Source organism: Pteronotus mesoamericanus, unplaced genomic scaffold (genome assembly GCF_021234165.1).
Source record: "Pteronotus mesoamericanus isolate MK-2021 breed Mesoamerican mustached bat unplaced genomic scaffold, CSHL_Meso_final contig_2, whole genome shotgun sequence".
NCBI classification, from domain to species: domain Eukaryota; kingdom Metazoa; phylum Chordata; class Mammalia; order Chiroptera; family Mormoopidae; genus Pteronotus; species Pteronotus mesoamericanus.
Genome location: NW_026555084.1, coordinates 14,946,477 through 14,965,316, shown reverse-complemented (window position 1 = coordinate 14,965,316; position 18,840 = coordinate 14,946,477). Strand labels below are relative to the sequence as shown.

Sequence of the window (18,840 nt, the reverse complement as noted above, 5' to 3'; positions counted from 1 at the left end):
CTACTCCAGGGGGTGGGCTGGTGGGCCCACTCTCTTGTGCCCTTTATCCTCGCTTGAGCCTGGGCCTGGGCTGCACCATGGCCTTCTCTCTAGCCTCCTGACCTCTAACCATCTGGCCCCTCCCTGCCCCCCCGCCCAGTGCCTGGGAAAGGTCACAACCTCTGAAAATGGGGATTCAGAGAGAGCACGCACAGAGCTCCCCGGTGCTCCGTGGGCTCCGTCAGTGCCACGTGATGAGCACTTTAAACGGGGCGCCCAGGAACAGCGGCTGGCCCTTCGCGCTGCGCATCAGGCGTGGTTCCAAGCCATGTGTATGGATCAGCTCATTTAATCTCCACGGCTTTGGGGAGTATGTCACGTTTTCCTATATTTTACACATCAGGAAATGGGGGGTGGCTGAAAAGTTAAATTACTTGCCCAGGATTGCACAGCGACTGGGTGGTGGGGCTGGGGTTTGAACGAGGCCTCCTGGCCCCCATAACCATTAGGCTCTGTTGGCCTAGGGTTTTAGGTCCCACGGATGGGTCTGGGGTCATGGGGTCTGGACTTCTCGAAATCATTGCAGCCTTTTCTAGGGCGTGTGCATATTTTTTGGTGGGAAAATGTCTGATTCCCACAAGGGTCTGTGTCCCCCAGATGCTGAGATGTTGCTGGATGATCATTAGCACCCATGCAGAAAGGCCGTTGATGCAGTAGACTGAGGGCCAGTGACCAAGCGCCCGGGCCTGCAAGGAAAGTGGGGTTGGGTGGTCCCGCGCCTCAGTGACAAGCAGGGCACCAGTGGGGCAGCTCTGCCTCCTGTGCTCCACCCGCTGCACTGCTTTCCTGGCCCCGGGCCAAGGGGCGGGGCTCACTGTGACCGCAGGGCAGAGGGCTGCCCTTATCAGTGGGATAGAGGACGCAGGTGCACCCTGGGTATAAACAGGGCCAGTCAGCCCGCCTCTGCCCGCCCCCCCCCCCCGCCTCACCCAGGAAACTTGCCCCTTTCTGCCTGCTCTCAGCTGGGACTTCGGAGGCCCCGGAAAGCTCCACGCACTCCTTCAGCTCCACGCTGTGGTATGTGCCCCTCCCCCTTCCCACTCAGGGTCAACAGTTACTTGTTTTTCTCTGGTTAGTTCACTTACCACTTCCTCCAGGAAGCCTTCCTTGGTCCTTCCCCCTCCAGGGACATTAGGTGCCCTCAGGTCTTTCAGACACCCTTCATCCCCCACTGCCCCACTCCTCCCCATACACTGTAGGTGCCTGTGTTTTTGGTGGCCTTGGGTTCCCCACGGTGCTGGCACATAGTAGAGACTGAATTGTAGACTCAGAGGTGAAAGGGTCCCCAAAGGTTATCCGGCCCAAGCCCCTCTCTAATCAGCAGGAGGCCCAGAGAGGGGCAGGGTGTGCTTGGGGTCACACAGCATGTTAAGGCAGAACTGGGAGCAGGCTTGGTGGCTAAGATGTGTCCTCATTTCACAACCCTGCCCCTTGCTTCTGAGCACATCTTTTAAAAACACTTATTTTCTTATTTTCGCAAAAAAAAAAAAAATACTATTGTAAAAAATTTAGGAAACAAACAAAAAGAGGAAAATAAAAACTGCATCAGAGATAATCATTGTTAACTTTTTTGGGTATTTAGTACCAGTTTCTGGCCTATGCATAAAAAATTTTACCCAAAATATGACAATGCATACTGTTTTATACAGGTTTTACACTTGAACAGTCTACCTGGCAATTATCTTTCTGTGTCAGTAAACATCTTCTTTGACATGCTGTGAATAGCTGCCTGGCATGCAGTCCCCTGCTTGCGTTATAATTGCCAAAGGCAGTCCCCTGTTCTTGGGCATTTGCTGTTGAAACGCCATCCTTTGCTGTTACCTTGATAAATAGCACCAGGGTCTGCATTTTTGTGGGGAAATCTCTATATGTTTCTGCAGTTACCACCTCTAGGATAAATGCCGTCAAGTTCAGGGTCTCTGGTAGGCTGTACCCATGCTGGACACCCCGGATAGCCTTGGAGCTGGGAGGGACTTGGAAGATTTTCACGAGTCTGTGTCAGAGGTTTGCATTCCCTCCCTGGCTGCACCCACCCAGGCCCTCGCACCTTCTGTCCCTGTCCCCATCCCCACCGCCTGGGGGAGCTGTCCTGCTGGCTTTCCGCGGCTGCTTCCACTCACGTCGAAGGGAGGCTAGGGGGCTGTGGTGGGGGGTGCTATTTGGCGTCATGGAATGGGGGCCTTAGTGTGGTGGGTGTGCGTGTGTGGTCTTCAAGAACTCTCCAGGGAAACCAGCGCAGGTGGCATGCCTGTCTGGGGTCAGCTGGGCGGGAGCCCAGAGCCCAGAGTTCTGGCTGCCTGGGTAGACAGAGGCCCAGGAACGGAGATGCCTCCCTGCCTGTTGGTCCGTCGGGATCCTGGTAGGTGTACCAGTGGGCATGTGCTCTAAGGACGAGAGATGCCTGCTGCGTTGGGGCAAATAGCAACAGCTGCCGTTTCTTAAGTGTTGCTGGTGCCAAGCTCCTCTGACTGATTCACTGGGTTCTCCCTCGGCCCCAGGCCTGCGCTGCGGGGGCGGTGATTCTGCAGAGGAGGGCGCGGATGCTGAGAGGGGCCTTCTAGCACGGCTAAGCCGCTGGTGCCTCACAGCTCTGGCCTAGCTGCCCTGCCTGAGCCTCAGTCTTTCCACCTGGTAGATGGGGCTGCTGGGGCCATTCAGAGAGAGAAATGGGAAGGAAACACTGTGGATAATTGAGGGGAATGTTCGAGTATGATTGAGAATTCCACCTCCAGCTCCCAGGTCTGGGAAATATTTATTGTCTCACTTCTTTCTGCTTCTGGAGTTTTCTTGGTCTAGTCTTGGACTCCGATAATTGCAGTAAAAAACAACTGCCATATAGGCACCAGATGCTGCTGTAAGTGATTTATATGCATTATGGGATTTAATCCCCCAGCCTGTCTTGTGAGGTGGGTAGTAATGCCAGCCCCGTTTTGCCAGTGGGCAAACTGATGCTCAGAGAGATTAAGGAGCTTGCCCATGTTGGGCAGCAGCACTTGAACTTGGGCCCGCCTAGGTCAGGTCCTGTGCCTCCGCCGTCAGTGGACCCCCACAGCCCACGCTGCCGCTCTTCACCTTCTCACTCTTCTCTCCACAGCCTTGGCCTCGGGGGCCCCGCCAAGCCAGCAGCATGTGGCACCCCCGGGCCTGGCCAGTGTCCTCCCGCCAGCTGCCTGGCCCCCCCAGGAGGCCCTGACGCCCTGGGGCACTTCTGCTGTGCACAGGACCACGTGGGGGTTTGCCATGGTGACATAAAGGGGCGCGGAGGAAGGAAGGAGCACAACCAGCCTGCGGACTGCGCCCCCGGCTGGGAGGAAGGGCCGGCGGCCTGACCCTCCCCTCCTGCTGCCCACTGAGGGCCTCGCTTGATAAGTGTCTGTGAATCTGTTGGTCAGCGGACGACTCCAGTATCTCCTGCGTGAGGCCGTGGGGTGGCCAGGGCAGGCCGGGCCTCCGGGGGCCGAGGTCTCGAGGACCAGGATGCCCACCCTGACGCGCTTCCGCAGGCTGTGTCGGCACGTGTCCCCACAGGCTGTCCTTTTCCTGCTGTTTGTCTTCTGCGTGTTCAGCGTTTTTGTCTCCGCCTACTACCTATATGGCTGGAAGCGGGGCCTGGAGCCCTCGGCTGACGCCCCCGAGCTTGACTGCGGGGACCCGCCGCCCATGGCCCCCAGCCGCCTGCTCCCGCTCAAGCCCGTGCAGGCGGCCGCCCCTTCCCGCACGGACCCACTGGTGCTGGTGTTCGTGGAGAGCCTCTACTCCCAGCTGGGCCAGGAGGTCGTGGCCATCCTGGAGTCGAGCCGCTTTAAGTACCGCACAGAGATTGCACCGGGCAAGGGGGATATGCCCACGCTCACGGACAAGGGCCGTGGCCGCTTCGCCCTCATCATCTACGAGAACATCCTCAAGTACGTCAACCTGGACGCCTGGAACCGGGAGCTGCTGGACAAGTACTGTGTGGCCTACGGCGTGGGCATCATCGGCTTCTTCAAGGTACGCAGGGAGCACAGTGCCTGTGCTTCAGAGCTCCAGCTGAGTTTGAGTCCCGTCTCCACACTCATTAGCTGAGTGCCTGACTTCTCTTATCTGTGAGATGGGTGTAGAGGTAGCACCTACCTCCCAGGGTTTTTGTGAAGGTTGAATGGGCGAGTGCACGTGAAGCATTTGCGGCACACTGTGCTGGTGCCCTGTGAGTGTCTTCGAAGGATTAGCTTTTATTAGGAGCACAAGGCAGGGGCATTGCTTGCCATGCATGAGACTCAGCATATAGCAGGCACATGCCTGAAGGAGGCCCCAGGGATGGGTTGCGAGGGAGGGGAGGATGTGCTCGGCTGGGCCCTCAAAACCTGTCATGGCAGCCCTCCTACAGGACAGGGCACGTCGTTCCCATTTTGTAGACACCTAAACCGAGGCTTAGGAGGGTGAAGTTATGGATACGTATCTGTGCAGCCTGTAAGTGGGAGAGCCAGGATTTGAACCCAGACTTAGAGGGCTTGGGCTCTGGAGCACAGGATCTTTCCTCTTGGCTGTGGTGGAGTGTGGAATATATGCAGCTCCTGAATCACAGCCATTTTGCATTGGGAGCAAGGGGAGAAAGAAATCCCAGTGGGCAGGTGAGCTGCCCTGGGCTCTGTGGGGCCCCCAGAATGACTGCTGGGATCAGAGTCCTTGCTGACAAAGTGTTGCAGAGAAGTTGTCCTTGGAGAGGGGGAGGTTGGGGACAGCTGGATGGGGCATCCAGAGGCTCTGGCCAGAGAACTCCGACCTATCAGATGAAAGCAAGCACTGGTTGGGACGCTAGCTGGGTGCTTGGGAGCGTTCATTCCTCAATTCGGCAAATATTTACTGAGTACTTAATATGTTCCAGGGCCTGTGCTAGGTACTGGGGACAGCGTAGTGATCAAAATGAGCCAAGTCCCTGCTGTCATGGAGTGGACATTTCAGTGCCATGGGGTGGGGTAGGTGACAAACAATGAACGAATAAACGTACCAGTGGCAGGTGGCGATCACTTCAAAAAGGAATAAATGAGGGCAAGGGCGTAGGGGGTGATGGGTGTGGCAGGTGAGACTATTTCTGATAGAATGACCAGGGGAGTCGTCCTTGATAAAGTGGCCGGAAGGAAGTGAGGGGAGGAGTTGCCTGGCTTTCTGTGCCAGGGGCCTTCCTACGCACGGAGGGAAAGGTGAGTGTGTGGGTCCTGAGGCAGGTTCTTGCTTAACATGAGCGGGGAGGGGAGCAGGAGGTGGATCCGAAGTGGCCTGTGTTCACCGTCGGATGACCGTTTGCCCCCAGGCATTCGTGGTCACCCCTGTGCACGGGCCCTGTGCTGGGAGGAGCCTGTGGCAGTGGCGGGTTTCCCACAGCGTGTGCTTTCATGCCTTAGTGTAGCAGGGTGCTCTGTCACTAACGAAGGTTTTGTGGGCCACGTAATTGCAGGCGCTTAGAAGTCCTGCAGCAGAGCAACCTGGTGAGGTTTGTTTCCCGGCTGGCTTGATCACAAAGCCCTTCGCCTCGCAGAGCACCGTCTGGGAAACACTGACCTGGTTTACGGCTTTATGGTGACATAACGTCAGGCTGTCTTCATTGTCTGTTTCTTCTTTTCTCCTGGATTCTGCTCTCTTTCCTGCCACCAACTTCATTAAGACTGAGCCAGAGCCCCAGGCCTGAAAAGCATCAGGATTGCTGACGTTTATTGAGTGCTCACGCAGAGCCGCACCCTGTCCTGCATGCTTTGCATGAATTAACCCACTGAACAGTCATGAACCATTCTCCAAGCCAGGTAGATATCATCTTGATTGAGGCGGGAAGGGAATAGAGGCAAAGAGGGGCGAAGAAATGTGCCCAAGCTCACACCTCCAGTGAGTGCAGACCTAGGACTTGAAGCCAGGCATCTGGCTCTCGAGGCCTTAGTCTTAACCATTGTGCAGTGAGTCCAGGATCCTCAGGTACCATTCATTTCGTAGAATTTGCATCAAGAGGCCATGTCCAGTGCAGAGTCCCAGTCTCTGGGAACCAGGCAATGGGCTAGGGCAATTGGGCACAATTGGCACAACGAAGGACTTGGATCCCATCTAGCCCCAGTTCCTTGCTCTACAGGTGAATCCGAGGCCCTGGAGGGGGCAGGGGCATGCTCAGTCTCACTCTGGGGTTCGTGGCAATTTGGGGTCTTCGTGCTCTTCCTACCCTATTGCATAGAGATAACTTGGTTTTAAACAGAGGCTTGTGACTTTTTACTCTTCTGGGCTCCCTCTGGTGGTCAAGCTACATTTTTTGGCTCTTTCTGCAAGGCCAGCTTCAGCACTGTGCATTGGGTTAGCCAAGCCCAGACAGTTTGTGGACCCCGGGGGATCTCGAGACTCATTTTCCAATTCTCACTGGTGCTGGAACAGGGGCAGAGAAGTCCAGACCCTTGTTTAGATCTTTCTGTTACTTAAAAACAGAGTGACCTTGGACAGGGTACTACTCAAGCCATCTCTAAAGCAGAGCCAGTCACAGCTCCTGCCTCACTGAGCCATGGTGAAGATAAAGCAAGACAGGAGGTGGCAATCGCAAACACAGTGCATGGTACCTGGAGCCACCAAATAAATGGCAGCTGTCATGCTTTGTCATCTCTGTGTCGGCAAACAGCTGGTGGCGGCATTTAGTCTTGTGGCTCTGAATCCTGAGCTCATGTAGGGTCCTTCAGGGTGGGAGCAGGTCTTTGTCAGGAGCCTGGTTCCTGGGATGGACGAGGGCTGCCCGACCTCTTTTTCCACACACTCGCTGTGTGCCAGACACTGAGCTCATTGCTTTGCTGCCTTTGCCACGCGTAATTTGCACAACTACCCTGTGAAGCGGCACTTTCTTTACAGGTGAGGAAGTAAGGCTCAGAAAGGTACATGGCTGTCTAGCGCGGCACAGCTGGGAAGCCAGGGCCAAGCTTTGACAACCGCACTCGGTGCCTCTAATCCAGCCACACGTGAGCACGGCAGAGCAAGCTGACCGCGGCCTGGAGGGGACACATGGGGCTCCTAAGGTCATCAGCTGGTCATTGAGTCTGCGCCAGGCTTCCCAGTACCTGAGTTGGGGCTTCTCTCTGCTGCCTGGGTGACCTCAAGGGAGGATTTGGCGTCCCCTGAGTGGGTGTTCAGTGCTGAGACATGGGCAGGGTCCCCTCCCGTGGGGCGAGGCCTGCTGTCGCTCTGCAAAGCGAGCCTCGCTCTCCATTCCCTTCTCCAGCTGGTTCCTTTCATTGCCGCCTGGAGTGGACTGTCAGTGACTTGGCTTTTTCCCTTCTTCAGTGTCTCCCAGCTGGGCAGCCGGCTGAGCTGCCAGCGCCTGGCAGTCAGCTTAGGGTCGGGGCTTTGAAATGGGATCCCCCGGTGCCCGTGGTCCAGCGTGACCTCCCAGGCCACGGCAGGTGATGGACAGGGCCCGAAGTGTCCCTGGCCCCTGCTGTCTTTGCAGTTCTCCTCTTCAGCCAGCGCTGGCCTAGGGGTCGTGGGGAGCCTGGGGCTGGCGGAGGTGGCCTCTCAGGATGGGGTGCTCTGCACTGAGGCCGGCTGGGGACAGAGTGGGGAGTTGGCAGGTACTCCTGGTAAGTGGTGACATCAAATGTGGCTCCTTATCGCGTTTGCAAGGCCAGGGCCCTGCAGAGCCTTTGTGGGAATCAGGAAGAGAGCCCTCCAGCGTGGAGGAGAGCGTAAAAGGCACCCCTCTGGGCAGATGTGGCTCCCCCGCCCCGGGGCACCGCGGAGTGCCCTTGTGCAGCGCTCCCCTGGCCAGCCCTCTGGGCGGCCCTGGGCACCACCCTGCCTCCCTCTCTGGCCTCATTTGGCGCCCTTGGTCCACTGTTGCTTTGCCCCACCCCACTCATTCTCCACACAGCGGCCAGATGGTCTTTTAAAATGCAAATTGAACCCGTCATCCCTTTGATGGAGTCTTTGATGGCTCCCCGCTGCCACTTCCAGCCTTCTAGGTCCTGCCATCTGGTCCCAGCTGACCTTTCTATCTCATCTTCTTGGTCACTCTGTTGACCTCTTGCTATTCCTTGACTGTGCTGAGCCCTCTCCTACCCCTGGGCCTTAGCACTTCTGTTCTTTGAACTTGGCCTCTGCCTCTCCCCAAGTTGATGCTTACTCATTCTTCAAGTCCCACTCTCCAGGAAAGTCCCTTTGTCCAGGAAGTCTTTTCTGAGCCCGTTGATTATGGCCACTTATCTGTTGTTCTAGAACTATGAACCTCCTCTGTGTACCATGTGCCCCAGTGACATTTTATGTTTATTTCTGCGGTTTTGATTGTTGTCTTTCTTTCTTGCTCAACTTTAAGGTTCATGAGGGCACGGACCCAATCTGTTTTTCTCACTGTATCCCTGACAGTAAACACAGCGTCTGGCACGGTGAACAGTTGTGGAGGGAACAAATGAAACCTCTACTGAGCAACTGTCACGTGCCAGGTACTGGAGAGCTGTCTGTTCGTCTTTCACTCTTTTTAAAAAGTCAGTTACTCATCAAATGGGTGTTCGCTCCCTGTGGATGTCAGGTCTGTGCTGGACACTGGGGATCCGAAGGTGGGAAGGACACAGCCCTTGCCCTGAAGAGGGTACAGACTGGTGGGAGGGAGACCCTGAGCGAGAACGTAGCCGCCCAGGTAAACGTTGCTGTAGCCAAGGCTTCAGCATGATCCCAGGGAGGCCAGTGCAGAGAAGAGGGTATATGCATTGGCTTTTGAAGGATGAGCAGGAGTTGGCCAGGAAGACAGAATGGAACTGGCACAGGGACAAGGACAAGTTGTACCATACCCAGAGGCAGGTGGCTGGGAGGCTGGGAGCCTAGGGAAGAGGAGAAGCAGGGGCGGGGGGCACTGTCGGCAGGCCCCCCGGGAGCTGGGCAGCAGCAGGCCCCGGGAGGAGGGGGGAGGGACGGGCGGCGGGGTTCCTGTGAGGGGGTGGCCTTGGAGCTGCTGGGGGCAAGTGGGGGCTGGACATGCCGTGGGGTGGAGTGACGCTGTTCCTGCGCGCCCCACAGATACCTCCTTTTTGATCTCCTCTACACTGGCTCCTGTCAGATTTCTCCTGAAGAAAGGTTTGTGTGCAGAAGCAGTTTGGAAACCCCAGGAGGTGCAGCCTGGTGGTCAGGTGTGTGGGCTGCAGGACTAGACCGCCTGTCTGCACACTGGCTCCTCCCGACAGCTGTGTGACTGAGGGCCGCCCTCCCCTCGGAGCCTCAGTGTCCTCACCTGCGAAGTGGGGCAACCAAGGCCCCTTCCTCCTGAGGCCGATGTGAGGACTGAGTGAGCAGTCGGTGGTGCCGCTGGCCCTGTGCTGAGCGCTCTGCCAGCGTTGCACTCGTCCTTCTCCACGGCCCCTTGGGATATTTTCTGAGTCCGTAGCCGCATCTTACAGCGGAGGGAGCCGAGGCACAGAAAGGTTACCTACCTTCCCTGGGCCCAGTGGTCAAGCCTGTGCTCTCAGCTGCTGGGCCTCTCTCACTGTGTGACTTTGGGCAGGTGGCCTCTCTGGGCCCCATTCTCCTCATCTGTAAAATGGGAATGATAGCAATGCCTTCCTCGCGGGGGTCTCTGGGGATTACCAGCACCCCTGCATGCAAAGCGCTTGAACCTGGGGCCTGACTTTGGTACGGACGGCATGTGTGTTAGCTAGTGTACTATTGTGACAGGTGAAGCTGGGTTTGAGAGCCAGAGGTGTGGCAGGCCCTCCGTGAAGGTTAGTGAAGACTTGATATTCCTGTTACCACACACCTGAGACTCCATGGGCCCTTGGGACTCTGGGTCTGATGGCTCTTCTCCCCTCCTTGCCTCACCCTGACTGCAGGCCAACGAGAACAGCCTGCTGAGTGCGCAGCTCAAAGGCTTCCCCCTGTTCCTGCACTCGAACCTGGGCCTGAAGGACTGTAGCATCAACCCCAGGTCCCCGCTGCTCTACGTGACGCGGCCCAGCGAGGTGGAAAAGGGCGTGCTGCCCGGCGAGGACTGGACCGTGTTCCAGTCCAACCACTCCACCTACGAGCCAGTACTGCTGGCCAAGACGCGCTCATCCGAGTCCATCCCGCACCTGGGCGCGGACGCCGGCCTGCATGCCGCGCTGCACGCCACCGTGGTCCAGGACCTGGGCCTCCACGACGGCATCCAGCGCGTGCTGTTCGGCAACAACCTCAACTTCTGGCTGCACAAGCTTGTCTTCGTGGACGCCGTGGCCTTCCTTACCGGCAAGCGCCTCTCACTGCCTTTGGACCGCTATATTCTGGTGGACATCGATGACATCTTCGTGGGCAAGGAGGGCACACGCATGAAGGTGGAGGACGTGAAGGTAGGGCCCAGGCGCCATACCGGGGTCGCCTCGCCTTCCAACCTTCCCCTGCCCCGTCAGGACTGTGCTGTCTGCATCTCCCCTGTGCTGCTGGTCCCCCGCCCTTGGCCAGTGGGTTTTATTAATTGCTTATTTGAAGCAGAGGTCATGTAAAATTATATTGAAGTATTGACTCTAGAGGAATTTTGCATCTGGAGTGGGGAACCCAAGAATATATCTGTGGAGGAAGAAACCCAGCCACTGGGGTGCAGGTGGGCAGGGTTGTTTACCTACCTATTAATCCAGACATGATTTTTAAAAAAAAACATTTTATTTATTTATTTTTAGAGAGAGGGTAAGGGAGGGAGAAACAGAGGGAAAGGAACATTGATGTGTGAGAGACACATTGATTGGTTGCCTCTTGCACACCCCTAACTGGAGACCTGGCCTGCAACCCAGGCATATGCCCTGACTGGGAATTGAACCGGTGACCTTTTAGTTCACAGGCTGACACTCAATCCACTGCCACACCAGCCAGGGCCGATGTTTAACTCTCAAAAATGTCTGTGTCAGTACCAGAACCACCAAACTCTTACACAAGAACTAGAGCTTGAATCATACACAAAGCACACGTCAACTGAGGTCAGTATAGATAGTGGAATGCATATGTTTAATTCAAAATGTGTTTACGAAACTAAGCTCTATGTACAAGCACTTGGCAAACCACAAAGTTTTACACACGGCTCACAACTAAAGAGAAGGCTGCCAATTGAGACCATTACGCAATCCTTACACAGTTTTTATCTACTCAGTGTTTCACGCACAAGTTATTTGTAAAGGAAAGGCCCCCACTCGTGTAAATGCAAAGTCAGAACCGGTTGCCATAAATAGAGGGCAACATAACAATAGCTCCAGTGAAAACAAAGCCGGGGGATTACATTCTGCAGAGATACTGCCTGTCCTCGCTTCCACCAGATTAGCAAGTGTCAGAGACGCATTAGCACCAAACCAAGCCTTCTTTTTGATGTTAAGAGGAGGATTGGAAAAAGAGACTTCCAAGAAGAATGCTTTTCACCCTGAGTGACTCAGATGATCTGTGCCGGCTCATCCTTCTGAAATCACTGCTGGGGATTGGCCCGGGGGCCTGGAAGGAAGACTGGGGTGGGGGTGGGGTCATTCTCCCGCCCGGGTCAGGAGTTAATGCTCCAGTGTTCCTCACGCCTCCCTAGGAGGAGGAGGGCAGAGCAGACCGTGTCAGGGAGCAGGCACTGTCGGAAATCAAGTTTCAGTTTGACTCTCCCTGGGTGACTTGGGCCTGTCCCTTCCCATCTCTGAGCTTCAGCTCTAAAATGACAAAGTGGGGTGGATGGGAGGTTTCCAGGCTATTTTCTGACATCCTAGGGTTTCGCAGAGGTGCTGGGAGAGGCATGAGGGATTGGGGAGGGGGGCGGGGGGGGCAGGGCATTTGCAGACAGCCAGGTGCTGAACCCTCTGGGCGGCAGCCTCCTGGGACCGACCGGGCAGTTGCCTTGATCTGCTTTACAAACTGTGTTTCCTCCTGGAATTTCACGTGGGATCGTTCTGGTGGCCCAGCCTTGCTCTCTCCTGCCGTCACCAAGGTCTTTGCTGCCTGTCCAGGGTTGACGCGCCTGAGGAAACCAGGCTCCGGGCTCACTGTGTCCCCAAGAACCCTGGGGTCACCCGGCTTAGTTCTTACCTTCCCTATTGCTGGCGTGGGAGGAGTGCTCGCGGGGTAGAGCCATTTCTGTAAGAGAATACTAACAGGTGCCCCCGCCGCACGCTTAGCTCAGCGCAGACTGCAGAGTGCGTCGCCGGCCAGGGTCCCATTTGCCTTAAACGTCCTTGTGAGTCAAAAAGGACAGAGTTGTTTTAATTTTTTCTTTAATCCCAAGCCCAGGCTACAGCTGAGCCTTTCTTTCAGAGTCATGAATGTTGCCTCATTAACTGGTACAGTACTGGCTGTACAGTGTAATTTAAATAATCCCAGCAGCAGCTGCTTATTCAGGGCTTGGCGAGGGCCAGGCTCCGGGCTCAGGCCGTCCTGTGCGTTGCCCCATCTGATCCTCACAGCCGCCCCAGGAGGTGGGCATTGTTGTACGTTGCATTTTGCAGAGCAGGGCGCTGAGGCTCGGGGGGCAGAAGCAACTTGCCCAGGGCCACCCAGCTGGAGCATAGATGTCCATCAGGCAGCCCGTGGGCTCAGGAGGGCCAGGACGGCGACTCTGCGAAGTGCTCGGATAGCAGGCTCTTGCAGGTTTCTTAGCAGCCTTCTGCGTCCTGCGAGGGTGTTTTCAAGTCTTGGCCCCAGAAGACAACCGTGCGTTTGTTTGAGGAATGTCAGCAGCCTTTCGCTGTCTTGCAAAGCACTGGGTGCGCTATGCATGGGAGCTGCTGGGTCCAGTACATCTTTGGAAAGGTCATGGCCCTTTGACATCAGCCTCGCATTCACCTATGAGGAGAAATCCTCCCCATTTGACAGATGAAGACATGGCAGGTGAAAACATGAGGCTTACAGTGGCAGTGATCATAGGCAGACATACGACACCATCATTTTTCATCATTGACCAAATGTCAGGCGGGTTAACATGCAATCTCTTATTTAATCCTTCCAAGAGCTCCTTGAGGGAGATGATATTATCCCCACTTCACGTTTGGGGAGACTAAGGCCTTCTCAAGGACACACAGCAGGGCCAGGCTGGAGCCTAGGACTTGTCTTGCCTGGTGTGGGTGGCCACACGGGACTGGCTTCAGGGTGCGGGGCCTGTGCAGCCACTCAGGGCCCTGTGCTCAGATGGGCCCGGACAAGGTGTGATACTTGGCTTTTGCCTTTGAGTGAGAGTCCCGCCTTTTCATTTTTCACTGAGCCCCACAGACTTTTTAGCTGGTCCTGTAGCCACAGGACACTTCCTGGCCCTCAGTGGGAGGGGCGGGGCTCCTGGCTTTTCCCTCACCCCTTTCTTTCTCCTCTGCCCGCCTTAGGCCCTGTTTGATACACAGAACGAACTACGCACGCACATCCCAAACTTCACCTTCAACCTGGGCTACTCAGGGAAATTCTTCCACACAGGTAAGTGGGTCTGGTCGTGTCCCCACCAGCAACTTCCTGGGGCCTTCACGTCTGGACAGATCCTTAGAGCATGGCGGGTGGTGTGATGGGCCACGTGAGGAGCACATTTGATCCCCGTTCCCCACCCCCCAGCCCCCAACCAGCAGCTCACAGAACAGCCACAGTCCCAGACAGTGGCCCTTTGGGGACAGCAACAGCTCGATGGTAGCTCCCACTCAGGTCTCCCTGGCCTGCAGGCTGCACTGTCCTGGGGAAGCGTCTTCTCCTGCTTGTCACCCCCTCATCCCCACCTTTTAAAATGACTTGTACTCTTTCTGCTTCAAAATGTAATGGAATGTCAAGAAATTACAAAAATATATAGGATAGAAAGTGAAAATGTCCTAGACTTGTACCCACCCTGTTCTGAGTTTATTTTCAAGTCCTCAGGGTTGAGGCTGAGGGCTGTGGGCGGCCTGGTTCATGCCTTCTCTCCTCTCTTGGGCTCGTCCGCGTTCCTCACATTCCGCGCACACTGCCCTTCAGGGACTGGGCCAGAGGGAACACACCTGAATGTCACCTGCAGTGAGCATTTCTTCTCGCCGCCCTCTGGCTGGGCCACAGTGAGGACGGCCTCTCTTGAATTCCAGGCAAAACCCTATTAGTCTGCAGTTCTGGGGGAGGAGTGTGCAATACAGCCCCAGAACCAAAGAAGAGCGACACTGGGCTGTCCCTCCACATTTCTGATATTCTCAGCCCTTAGCAACGTACCAGAGGGAGTTGCAGTCGTGCACCTGAGGCAGAATTAAACATTATGTGCATATGCAAAGAGCTTCTGCAAATCCATAAGAAAGAGATGAGCGGCCCACTAGGAAAACAGAAAGAGGATCGGAGCAGGTGTGTCCGAGCGGAAGAAACCTTGGGACCATGGCCTCTGAAGCCTGCATTGCACAGAGGAGGAGGTCTTGGCCAAGGTCACAGAGGGTGTCAGAGTGACACCCCAGACTGGCCTCCAGGGCCCTGGCCTGGGCTCTGTCTGCTCCTGTGCTGCCGCTCAGGCAGCTGTTCCACGCTCTTGGGGGGGGGCCTGGGGGGGTACCGTATAGCCATGCCCCCCCCCATTCCTGCACCAGCCCAGGCTGGGGGACGCCGAGGCAGGCGGGCCAGGCGGGCTGAGCTACCTGTGCTTGGGCCGCAGGTACGGACGCTGAGGACGCTGGGGATGACCTGCTGCTGTCCTACGTAAAGGAGTTCTGGTGGTTCCCCCACATGTGGAGCCACATGCAGCCCCACCTTTTCCACAACCAGTCTGTGCTGGCTGAGCAGATGGCCCTGAACAAGAAGTTCGCTGTCGTGAGTAAGATTCCCTACGGGGCAGAGCTGGGCGGGCTAGGGGCTGGGCTGGGGACCGACGGCGGCCTCTGGCCACTATCGCAGTCCGGTCCGACAGCTTCTTATGAACGTCTTTGTAGCCAGTCTCGCGGGAGCGTCACAGAGACTCCAGGAGGCGGGAGTCAATAGCCTCCCTTTTAGGCAAGAAACCAAAGCTCAGGGAGGCCACAGCAGCTAGTGAGAGTCCAGCCAGGACTTAACCCCAGGCCCATGTGCTTCCTGAGCGCAAGCTCTTCCCTTCAGGCTAGAACGGGAGCTCTGGAAAGCTGGAGGAGGCGCTCCACCAGGAGGGAGGGAGGCCTGGGGCCGGTGGAGCTTGAGCCCGCCAGCCAGCTCGAGGCCCAGAGAGGCAGGAACAGCCCCGTCTTCTCCCTCACTCCTGGGCACTGGATGGCATGACCCTGAGAGTTAGAATCCCAGCTCAGCTGGTTTCTCATTCGGAGACTCTGAGCACATCTCCCTCCCTCCTGGGCCTCTGTTTGCCCATCTGTAGCACAAGGCCTTGGACTCCCTGCCCTGCTGTCTAGCCTCTGGTTTTTCTCTCCCATTCTGCAAAGGGGAAGTAAGGCCCAGAGGGGCTGGACCCCCATGCTTAGCCTGCCCGGGCCCTCCTCTCCCCAGGAGCACGGAATTCCCACAGACATGGGGTACGCAGTGGCGCCCCACCACTCGGGCGTGTACCCTGTGCACGTGCAGCTGTATGAGGCCTGGAAACAGGTGTGGAGCATCCGAGTGACCAGCACGGAGGAGTACCCCCACCTGAAGCCGGCCCGCTACCGCCGCGGCTTCATCCACAACGGCATCATGGTGCGTGGGCTGCTGCCTGCGGGGGTGGGGCAGGTGTGCACACACTCTCCTGGGAGGCGTGGCTTTGGTGAGCTGGTGAGGGGTTCCAGGCCAGTTTCTGCTGCCCCCTCTGGCATCTGAGACTCTCCATCCCAGGGAAGGCAGCTGCCAGTCTGCCCCTGTCATGAGCTCCCTAGCTGTTGTGACAGGGGACGAACACTGTTTAAAGGGACCTCCAGTGGGGCCTTGGGACAGGCGTCAGTCTCATTTGTTTGCTTACATAACAAATTTCCATGAGCTTTGACTGTATGCCTGACACTTTCCTACGCACTGGGGATGCAGGCATGCACAAGCCCGACAGAAGTCCCCGCCCTTGTAGATCTGTCAGTCGAGCGGTCACATGGTGTCGTAGACTGGGTCTTTGTGGGAGAAGACCCTCAAGGGACAGGGCTGTGCTGCCACATAGAAGGAGACACCCTGGCTGCTCTGAGGAAGGGTCCTCCCACCCCCATCCATGTCTGGAGGTGCTAGAGCTCCCCCCGGCCCGCCCCCAGGTCCTCCCGCGGCAGACCTGCGGCCTCTTCACCCACACCATCTTCTACAACGAGTACCCTGGCGGCTCCAGCGAGCTGGACAAGATCATCAACGGGGGCGAGCTCTTCCTCACCGTGCTCCTCAATCCTGTGAGTGCCCCATGGAGGAGGGGCTGTGGGCAGCCTTCCCAGGCTGAGAAGAGGGGGCGCGGGGGCAGGTGTGCGGGCCGGGAATGGGGACACCCACCCTCTGGCCTGGGCTTTGTCCCCACCCCGCAGCGCGGCCCTGGGTGGAGAATCTGCGCTGTCTTTTTTTTCCCCTTTTACAATCTTGCACTTCAATATATATAGTAGTGTTAGCATTTTAGACCATGTTTTCTTTCCAGCCTTGGCGTGCGTGTATAAATATATATTAATATACATAGTAAACTATTACTAGAATAAACTGTATATACTATTTATAGTTTAAACTATTCAGCTGAGCTTTCTGGGCCTCTCTTTCCTTATCTGTAAAATGGAAGTAATCATTCATGTTTTAATATAGATATCAAGATGCTAAATTCATATCAAGTGGTGGTGTTATTTAGTTGTTTTGGATACTAAATAATCCTTATTGTCCATGCACCACACCCCCCTACCCCCACCAAAAAACATTAAACAGAATACCCAGATAATTGCAGTAGGTTGTCTTCCCATTTCAGGGCCGTAATAGTTGGTGGCCAGTCAGACCTTCATTCACCTGGCTGCAGCCAGCCCAAGGTCACACAGTGAGTTTGTTGATGGCCTGATAAACCTGGTCATTGAGTGGCCCTCCAAGTGAAGCAAGACCAAAAGGTCAGAAGTAGGGTGACTGTGGCTCAGAGGGTGACCAGCTTCTGCCTCCCGCCTCCCTGCCCTGGAGCAGATTAGCATCTTCATGACGCACCTGTCCAACTACGGGAATGACCGCCTGGGCCTCTACACCTTTAAGCACCTGGTGCGCTTCCTGCACTCCTGGACCAACCTCCGGCTGCAGACGCTGCCCCCTGTGCAGCTGGCCCAGAAGTACTTCCAGATCTTCTCTGAGGAGAAGGACCCGCTCTGGCAGGTGGGTGCAGGTGGGGCCTGGAGGCCTTGTCGCGGGGATGGAATGCCCGCTGTGCACAGATGCCTGCTCCAGATGTGGGCTCGGGGGCCCAACCCTCACACCCGCGTGCAAGCTCAGGTGCGCATCTGCTCACCGACACGAGCACACTCACTTGTTCTTGTGCATGTATATGTGTACTCCACCCCCAACAGGCACGCACACTCACGCATAGCCTCTGAAAAGATAGCAGTAAGTGGATATGAGTAAGTGGACAAAGTGTAGAAAGCAGCTGCCTGGCCTGGTTAGACTTAGTTTTTTCTGCCCTGAGCCATGGGAAAGGGTACTGAGGGGAGGGTGGTGGAGACAGTTCTTGGGGAAGCCTGTCCTTGGGGACTGTCAAAAACTGGAACTGGAAGCTGGAATTAATGCTGTGCTCATAGTTCAGACCAGGGGTCCACAAACTTTGGCCCATGGTCTGTTTTTGTAAGTAGAGTTTTATGGGTACCCAGCCCCGCCCATTCTTGTCTGTACCGCCTGTGACTGCTTTCAAGCCACAACAGTGGAGCTGAATAGTTGGGACAGAGACCGATAGTCTCCAAGTCTAATATATTTAATAAATATTTCAAAAGATTTACTAAACTTTATAGTAAATGGTTTTGACCCCTGGTTGAGACACATCTCAGACAGTTAAATTCAACAAGTACTTGTGAATTCCTGTTGCGTGCCAAACACTGGGCTGAGTGTTTTGCTAGGACTGACCCTAAGTGGTCCCTGGCTGCCCTGCCAACAGCCCAGTGTCCCACGGAGGGGATGTGACAAGGACACATGTAGTAAAGCCTGACAGGGCTGTAAGAGCCACAAATCAATGCACCGTGGGAGTCCATTCACTGGATTTTGGCCCCCCGCAACAATCCTTCACTGTTATTCTAGGACCCCTGTGAGGACAAACGCCACAAAGACATCTGGTCCAAGGAGAAGACGTGTGACCGCTTCCCGAAACTCCTCATCATCGGCCCCCAGAAAACAGGCAGGTCTCCTCACTCTCAGTCAGCCTTCCCCACTGCCCACCGTCTCAGCCACACAATTCTGGGGACTAGCTTGCCTTGGTCCCATCCCCAGTAGCTTGCCCCCTCTTTCCCAGGAAGTGGGAGTAAAGCTGGGGTGAACATGAATTGCCTGTCAGTGTGGAGGTGGGAACAGGGTGGAGGGTAGGCACGGGATTCTTCAGTCTGTCCTGAACCACAGCTCAGACAGTGCTCCCTGGGTCCTGGGAGTCTCTGAGTCTAGGCAGAGAAGCCCAGATGACCTGTATGACGACTTCAAGCGGTGCCAGGTCAAAACTGGTTCTGGGCAAAGAGGACTGCGATCAGTTAGTCATGTGATCCATTAGTCATGTCTGCCGGAGGTGCAGGAGGGAGAAGTGGTGGCACGATTGCTAAGCACTTGCCACCCACTGTCTACAAGGCACAAACAGCAAAACGCTCGAAGCTCAGAGAAGTTAAGTGACTTCCTCTAACACATTCAGTTAGGGTCTGATCCTGGTCTTGAACCCTGGTCTCTGTGACCCCAAAATGCATACTCTTAATTACCAAAGTCTAGCCGCCTTCTCTGCTGGGGCCTCTCATTATAGCATGTTAACCACAGGCTCACACACAAGGAGGGAATGAGCTCTCTGTA

General features: G+C 55.9%; 1 protein-coding gene across 6 annotated transcripts in view; it reads left to right on the top strand.

The window, feature by feature from the left end:
• Positions 1-18,840, top strand: part of NDST1 (N-deacetylase and N-sulfotransferase 1) — a 57,276-nt gene that overhangs the window by 25,596 nt on the left and 12,840 nt on the right. For 4 of the 6 annotated variants that reach the window (XM_054568177.1, XM_054568179.1, XM_054568174.1 and 1 more), the window contains 8 exons: positions 3,134-4,029; positions 9,849-10,343; positions 13,323-13,410; positions 14,585-14,739; positions 15,400-15,585; positions 16,119-16,247; positions 17,002-17,184; positions 18,094-18,190. In XM_054568177.1, coding sequence (XP_054424152.1) covers positions 3,517-4,029; positions 9,849-10,343; positions 13,323-13,410; positions 14,585-14,739; positions 15,400-15,585; positions 16,119-16,247; positions 17,002-17,184; positions 18,094-18,190 — 1,846 coding nt within the window. In that variant the 5' untranslated portion in view covers positions 3,134-3,516. Of the gene's footprint in view, positions 1-1,023; positions 1,057-1,919; positions 2,044-3,133; positions 4,030-9,848; positions 10,344-13,322; positions 13,411-14,584; positions 14,740-15,399; positions 15,586-16,118; positions 16,248-17,001; positions 17,185-18,093; positions 18,191-18,840 lie in introns of those variants that run through there. The other 2 variants (XM_054568178.1, XM_054568175.1) reach the window with 2 other exon arrangements.